The sequence below is a fragment of the Cydia strobilella genome, chromosome 21 (assembly GCF_947568885.1).
Source record: "Cydia strobilella chromosome 21, ilCydStro3.1, whole genome shotgun sequence".
Classification (NCBI taxonomy): domain Eukaryota; kingdom Metazoa; phylum Arthropoda; class Insecta; order Lepidoptera; family Tortricidae; genus Cydia; species Cydia strobilella.
Genome location: NC_086061.1, coordinates 8736043 through 8744179, shown reverse-complemented (window position 1 = coordinate 8744179; position 8137 = coordinate 8736043). Strand labels below are relative to the sequence as shown.

Below are 8137 nucleotides of genomic sequence, written 5' to 3'. Positions count from 1 at the left end.
ACGAATCAAAGCAATTTTGTAAGTGTGTGACATATTTTAACGTGGCTATGAATGTGTGAGTTTAGCGACACTGGTTTTCATACTAAATAGGAGTCATTTCACATCCACTAGTTTATTAATTCGTGATTATTCGTGTACTCATCCATTTCTTTTGGGTGCTAGTACTAGTGTAAGACAAAGATAGTATGATTCTCTCTGTCTATGTTTGAAGTGAGACAGTTCTCTGTCGTACAACTCGGTCTCACGTCACTTATCTGTCAAACTCAAAAATAAAATTAAACAAACGCTCTATTTGTACTTTCGGTTATTATTATTTTTGATGCAAATCTATCGTTTATATAAAAAAAAAAACCTCTTAAAGGTAATATTTGCAGGCGCACGTCCATAGTTGACAATATTTGTCGCCAACATCAACTACGATCGCTAGAACGATAACTTAGCTTTCGCAATGGGTAGCACGGACTATGTGGCAATAAAAGACCTGAAACCAGGCATGAAAAACATCAACGCAGTCTTCATAGTTCTTGAAGTCGGCGGACCGACTTTAACCAAAGAGGCTAGAGAGGTCAGGACGCTAAGGGTAGCGGACGCAGGCGCCGCAGTTAACCTATCCGTGTGGGACGAGCCGGGTGCCCTACTTATGCCTGGAGACATCGTTCGGCTCACGAGAGGCTACGCCGCCTTGTGGAGAGGCGCTTTGACTCTGTATGCTGGTAAATCAGGAGATATACAGAAAGTAGGCGAATTCTGTATGTTATTTAATGAACAAGTGAACATGAGTGAGCCACAACCTACGCCCCCTCCACCGCCCATGTCAACCACCCCTCCCGCTGCTGCTCCGGCCCAGCGCGCGACTCCACCAGCCGTCAACAACAACAGCAACAACAAACCGTTTCAATCAGACAACAAAATGGGAGGACACAAAACTTATGTTAGAGGACGGGGACATCAGAGAAATAACAACCGCAGGTAGCGCTCCAGTGATGTTCAGGACTTTATTCGTAAAAATATTTTGCGATAATGCTGTTTATATTTTATTTATATTGGTGTGTATAATTATGTTGGTAGTTAGCACAAAAATGATTGGTTTTAATATGAAAACAAGTAACAGTCAAAATATTTTTTTTGTGACACACACTTTTATTGCTGACTGTACTTCTTCTCATTTGCATGTCTATCGAGTACTTCTTAAGACCTTTCTATTGAGCCTAAACTTGATGTGTTTGTGTTTTTCCATCGAGGAGTTCCTTTGGCTATCTGCATCATCAGAACACCTCCATGTTAGCATATTATTACATTGTCACCGGAATTACGATAGTACTCCAAATTTCAACTGAATCAGATACCGGGAAGTGGTTCAAATTTTAGGTTCAAGATTTGAAGAACTATATATATACATACAAAGGTATATATGCAGTGAAGCTAAATAAAAGTGTGTAAAAAACTCTTTATTTACATACAAGATATACATATACAGTGGTACAACATAAACGAAATTAATAACTAGCTTAAATCTAAAATAGGCCCTTGAGGCATTGTACCATGGATGCTGGCGGCATTTCCTCGATGTATCACAATGTTGATACGTTGTGCGAGGAAGCCGCCAGCTCTTCGGTTACCAGTTACGTCAACCAGACGCTTCGCGATTTAATATTAAGTTAACTTATCAATACTCAATACCAAATATTGCTACTTTTTCAAAATGTTAAATGTTTCAACTGTAAATAACTGTGAATTTTTTTTGATACATACTTTAATTACTGACTCTGTACATACTGTTTTCTTAAGTAGATCAATTCCTCCTCAAAACATTCTTAATTAATGCAAATTCAATGTGGTAGTGTTTTTCTGTCAAGGAGTTCCATAGGATAACTTTTGACTGCATCATGACATCTGCTCCATATTGATAATGAAATCGCTATAAGTATGTCTATAGCCAGGTTCACACATAGCGAGCAGCCTCGCGAGGCAATTTCCTCGCGCACAAAACGGCCAGTTTAGAGGCAGCGCGCGTGGCTCGTCTAAAAATGTCGATACAATACGCGCGCCTAGGCCGAGGCACGTTTACACTGGCCGTTCTGTGCGCGAGGAAATTGCCTCGCGAGGCTGCTCGTTATGTGTGAACCTGTCTCATGCCTAGGTATGTGAGAAGTGTGTGCGTGGGGCATCTGGGTGGAAAAAGTCAGTTCGGGTGTCCCAGATACCACTGGAGTGACAAAGCCCTAAAAGACCTGTCCACCCCACCCCCCAGGGAGTACCCCACTGGCATGAAGTGGTGCAGAATAGGGCAGAGTGTGCAATATTCTCTTGTGTCAGAGGCCAAGATCCTTGTTGGGTCACTGAGCCTGTAAGCACAGCTGTAAGTAAGTATGGTATGTAAGTTTGAGGATTTCCCTTGATTTCTTGAGGATCTGATGACAATGGAACTAACTAGAATGCATATGTGCATATGGTCTTCGATCAAGTAATCATAAAAAAGATTTTGTCAAATTGGAATCTCCCAAAAGTATTCCTTTAAAAATACTTTAGGTATTGTAACACCATTACTCGATAACAGAGGGTGCTAGTAGCCGCTGTCCTGCGTTAGAGCATATCAAAGAGGAATAAGAGGATATAATAGGATAGAGTAGTACCGTCATAGTAACTTTTGAAGCCACAATAAGTTCACTGCATCTATCGACACGATTAAAACTAAAAATAAAAATATCAAAAAATGAATTTATATATGGATAAATGATTTTTAGGGTTCCGTAGCCAAATGGCAAGAAACGGAATCCTTATAGATTCGTCATATCTGTCTGACTGTCTGTGTCTGTCTGTCCGTCCGTATGTCACAGCCACTTTTCTCTGAAACTAAGAACTATACTGTTGAAACTTGGTAAGTAGATGTATTCTGTGAACCGCATTAAGATTTTCACGCAAAAATAAAAATAAAACAATAAATTTTGGGGGTTCCCCATACTTGGAACTGAAACTCAAATTTTTTTTGTCATTAAACCCATACGTGTGGGGTATCTATGGATAGGTCTTCAAAAATGATATTGAGGTTTCTAATATCATTTTTTTCTAAACTGAATAGTTTGCGCGAGAGACACTTCCAAAGTGGTAAAATCGAGGAGCGTCATCAGGAGCTTGCGTCGACGGTGACGGACCGGCGCAGACTGCGCCGAATACGTGAGTGACCCGTTATTAATATATTTAATAGATGCACATTAAACAGATACACTAATTTTATTGAATACTAGCTGTTGCCCGCGACTTCGTACGCGTGGATTTGTATGTTGGTAGTTATATATTTTAAATGAGCATAGAACATTATGCAGCAAAAGATATCAGTAGGGACGGTGAATCATGAAATTTGTCTTTCACAAAGTACGAAGTTTCAAGCCCCTAACTGAAAAAAATTGTTCTCGATATAATCCCTCTCAACATGTAGATTTGCAAGTCCACTATTTATTAATACCAAAGATAGATATAACTCCGTAAAAGATGTTTACAGTCTAAGGAAAAAACGTGCCTCGAAAATCAAGAAAATTTGATTCTCGTTCAGAGGGCGCCACTGGTTTTGGCCCACTGTCGTATAGATGGCGTTGACTGTTTCGTTTGTTATTTAACAATTTTAACGCATATCAGTGAAAGAACATGGATCAAAATCATAAAAATAATTAATGCATTTAAAAAAATCATTTATCTATATTTAAATACATTTTATCGTATTTTTATAAATCTTAATTTTTAGTTTTAAAGTGTGTCGACAGATGGCAGTGAATTTACTGGGGTTACAAAATTTACTATGACAGTACCGCTCTAGTATAAGTGCACGGTGCAATCAGTTTTCGTCTATTTTAATATAATGCCCTTTTACCAAGTTTCATGTTCCTAGCTAAAACGAAAACTTGTACTACATATAAACTTACATCCCTTTTTTAACACTCTTAGGGGTAGAATTATTAAGAACGTTGAAATAACTTTTTTTGTAATATTATACAATCCCTTTCTAAGAAGTTTCAATAAGCATTTGTAATAAATTCAAACTTTCAACCATTACCGTACCTAGAAATCCGTCATTAAAAAAAAAATTGTATCAAAAAAATTACATTAACATAGTTAATCAAACCAAATTGGCAGTAAATAAGAACCAAAAAAACTATACTCATCCTTTTCTTTTGGGTGCTAGTACTAGTGTAAGACAAAGATAGTATGATTCTCTCTGTCTATGTTTAAAATAAGACAGTCCTTCGACAAACTATATCATCGAACGTGCTCACAATTATTTAGAATAGAATTGCGACCTGTAGAGGCGAACATCCGGACAAACAATAGTCGATTGTTAACCAAGGGATGAAAGGTAGTGGTTGCTGGCGAGGTATTTTGGCGCTCTCACTGCGTTCGAGCGCCAATAGTCCGGGGCTGAAATGATGCCTTTCACCCGGGTTAAACACTCTATTTTTCATTTCGAATACGAGGAAAGTAAAATGCATGTGTTTTTTTTTTAAACATGACTAAGTATAAATTTTACAGTATTTCTTGAGGGTACTTTCAATTAACAATTTAGGCAAAAGGGCAAAAGTATCGTTATTTATGGAATGAGGAGTCAAATATCAGAATGGAAATTGTATAATAAATCAATTTAAACTCAAAATTTAATTGCTTATCGTAAAAAAAAAAATATCGTACTTCGAACGTAAAATGCTCTAGTGCAGACACGTATCATTTTCTGCGCACCTTTTAGAACAACAATGACCCGCTTTCAGAGCATGAGAAATGAAATAGCATTTTTGCCCAAGCTGAAACGAAGACCTTCGCTAACGCTCGGTTAATAATTTGCATAGGTAATGATCATAAAGTTATTTCTATTCTTTACCTTAATCGACCTAGGAGAGCTGTAAAAGGGTAAAAACGGGACCCTATTACTAAGACTCCGCTGTCCGTCTGTCCGTCTGTCCGTCCGTCTGTCCGTCTGTCTGTCACCAGGCTGTATCTCATGAACCGTGATAGCTAGACAGTTGAAATTTTCACAGATGATGTATTTCTGTTGCTGCTATAACAAAAAATACTAAAAACAGAATAATATAAATATTATAAATGGGGCTCCCATACAACAAACGTAATTTTTATTGCTGTTTTTTTCCGCACTTGGCCGGTTTTTCTAGTTTTTGTTGTCACTTTCTTCAGACTGATTATGAAATGATGATTGCATGGTTGTGATATCGGCGATTGTGTCATACAGAAAGCTAAACAAAAAAGCTCAGGACCAGTGTGGTGAGTCTATTTAGGTACTCTATGGTATGGTGGTTTTATTTATGGTATTTTTATTAATGTAACTTTCGTATTGTCATATTTGTCATTCACATTTTAGTCCTGTGTAGGTGAGAGTTTTAATTAAACTACTAAACTGTTGAAGCAATGTGCAAAAATTTAATCTTCAGCACAATGAAATCTGGTGTTACCTCCACCGATAACCAGCTGCCAGACACCTGGCTCCTGGAAGATAGAATAGCAAACTAACTGCTTAGTTGGCCATGCATTTTCCGGGGCTAGCTCTTAGATTAAAAAAAATCAACGAGTCTTACCTATTGTATGTTATTAATACCAAAAAAACCGGCCAAGTGCGAGTCGGATTCGCGCACGAAGGGTTCCGTACAATGGTACAAAAAACGGCAAAAAATCACGTTTGTTGTATGGGAGCTCCACATAAATATTTATTTTATTCTGTTTTTAGTATTTGTTGTTATAGCGGCAACAGAAATACATCATCTGTGAAAATTTAAACTCTCTAGCTATCACGGTTCATGAGATACAGCCCGGTGACAGACAGACGGACAGTGGAGTCTTAGTAATAGGGTCCCGTTTCATGAGATACAGCCTGGTGACAGACAGACGGACAGAGGAGGAGCCTTAGTAATAGGGTCCCGTTTTTACCCTTTGGGTACGGAACGCTAAAAACTGAGACCGTTTTGGCATAGCAGCATGGGGTCTGGTAGTTGACCCGACTGTTGACCTCAGTGTCACATTTAAAATGTATGTATATAAATATTCAAATATTTGAAATAGCCTATCCCCAAACTAAGCAAAGCAAATGCATATTACTTTACATACCAATGTAAGTATTTATGTATAATATCTTAAAACTGTAATAGATGTCATATTTAAAAAAAAAGTGACGAAGCCCTCCAGTGTCTAGTGGTGAAGGCTGGATTCGAACCGACGTCTTTAGCTATCGCGAACGCCATGAACCCCTAGGCCCTCGCCACGGCGCGGCGGTACCCGTCCCAATTTCTTGACTATATGCCATCTTAGTAAGACTAGGCGTCTTTGAACAGCTCTGAGGGCAAGCAGTGCGCGCTTGCACCTCCTAAACGAATTCCTTACGGAATTACGTTATAGCGAGAGAGACTGGTGCTGCTATCAAACCCCCAAACTTGTTCAAAGTTCAAAGTTTTTTATTTGCGAGAATCATGGTTAGCTCATCAACACCATCAATGGTCATGGTCAGTTGAATCATGGTGGCTCGGGGACAAATATTCGTAATAAACTCACAAAAAAATGCCCTTATTAAACCTTACCGGAACGGGATTCTAACCCTGGACCTCCTGTTTCGTAGATACCGACTTGTCCAGGAGGCCGTCAATATACAGTGTGGAAAAACCGGCCAAGTGCAAGTCGGACTCGCGCACCGAGGGTTCCGTACTTTTTAGTATTTGTTGTTATAGCGGCAACAGAAATACATCATCTGTGAAAATTTAAACTGTCTAGCTATCACGGTTCATGACATACAGCCTGGTGACAGACAGACAGACGGACAGCGGAGTCTTAGTTATTAGGGTCCCGTTTTTACACTTTGGGTACGGAACCCTAAAAAATTAATGGGCCCTGGAGGGAAAGTACAGCAAAACCTTAAGTTAGCTCATCTTACTGAAAGGGGACATTTTTTTATTTTTTATTAAAGAGAAACAATACTGCATTCAAAGATTTTTTAAATTCGCTTCCCTCATCCGGGAATCGAACCGACTAAAAATTCAAAAAATACTAAATGCGATTTTATGGATATTTTGTACCTACAACCTACAATACAACAGATGTGTAAGACCTAATGTTTCTTGGATAAATGTGGACTGTATCGACTATCGACTAGTGGAATGAATTAGCAAGTTTATTTTTTTTTAATTTTTTGTCGGTTCGATTCGAATCCCAGGCGATATATGCGAATTAAAAAAGGTGTGATAGCAGTTTTGTTTATTTTTAAAAGTAAAAGAGTGTTTCCTTTAATCCTTCAAGTAAATGAGCTAACTTAAGGTTTTAAATCACTTTCCCTTCGGGGCCCATTAATTTTTTCCACACTGCTTAGGTACAGTCGCTATCAGATATATCGGAGCGGCCGAACAGCTCAAAAAGATCTGAACACGCACTCTAACGCCTTGACAATAGAGGCGTGTTCAGATATTTGTCACCGATATATCTGATGGCAACTGTACCATCACTAAATACTTCCGTGATATACCGGCTAATCGTCCCGCGGTGCAGGCTTGCAAAGGCCCGAAAGTCACTTGGGATCTTAGGCCTAAAATTGTATAACTTGCTACCTGAGGAAATAAAATTAGCTAAAACGGATAAAAAGTTTGACCGAAATCTTAAAACAATGTTAACTGACTTAGCATGCTACAGCGTCGACGAATTTGTTGAAACGTGTACTAACCCTAAGTAATTTATCTCCTAATTAATATGTATAAGCAAATTTATACCTTATAAATTAAAATGACGACTTGTTAAGCCATATGCGACCCTATTGTCTACTGTTTACGAACCTGCTTTGCTTAAAATATGTTTTATTTAATAATAATTAAGTTTAAGTGACATAAATACTTACTCTAGAAGAAAGGTCAGTAAAATAGGTAGGTACCTACTATGTCAAAATATTTATCAGTACGGTTTTTACTCACTATTATTTTTAGTCGCTAGAGTGCACGACGAACAACCGCCGCGGACACTCGTGCCTGAGGATGGATTCCCAAAGAATCCGAAACATGTCGCCAAAAGCGACTAAAAATAATAGGGAGTAAAAACCGTACTGATAAATATTTTGAAATATGTCTCACGATAGTTTAAGTGCGATTACCTACTATGTACCTACCTATTT

General features: G+C 38.3%; 1 protein-coding gene across 1 annotated transcript; it reads left to right on the top strand.

Annotated features, from left to right (window-relative positions):
* The first annotated feature begins 267 nt into the window (after positions 1-267).
* Positions 268-1676, top strand: LOC134751203 (SOSS complex subunit B homolog). The gene has a single exon (XM_063686584.1). It carries the CDS (start codon positions 449-451, stop codon positions 971-973), a length of 525 nt encoding a protein of 174 aa, XP_063542654.1. The 5' UTR covers positions 268-448; the 3' UTR covers positions 974-1676.
* Positions 1677-8137: the final 6461 nt, after the last annotated feature.

Bases quoted from the DNA above. Each gene is read 5' to 3' on its own strand.
- LOC134751203 (XM_063686584.1), top strand. From the start codon at position 449: ATGGGTAGCACGGACTATGTGGCAATAAAAGACCTGAAACCAGGCATG.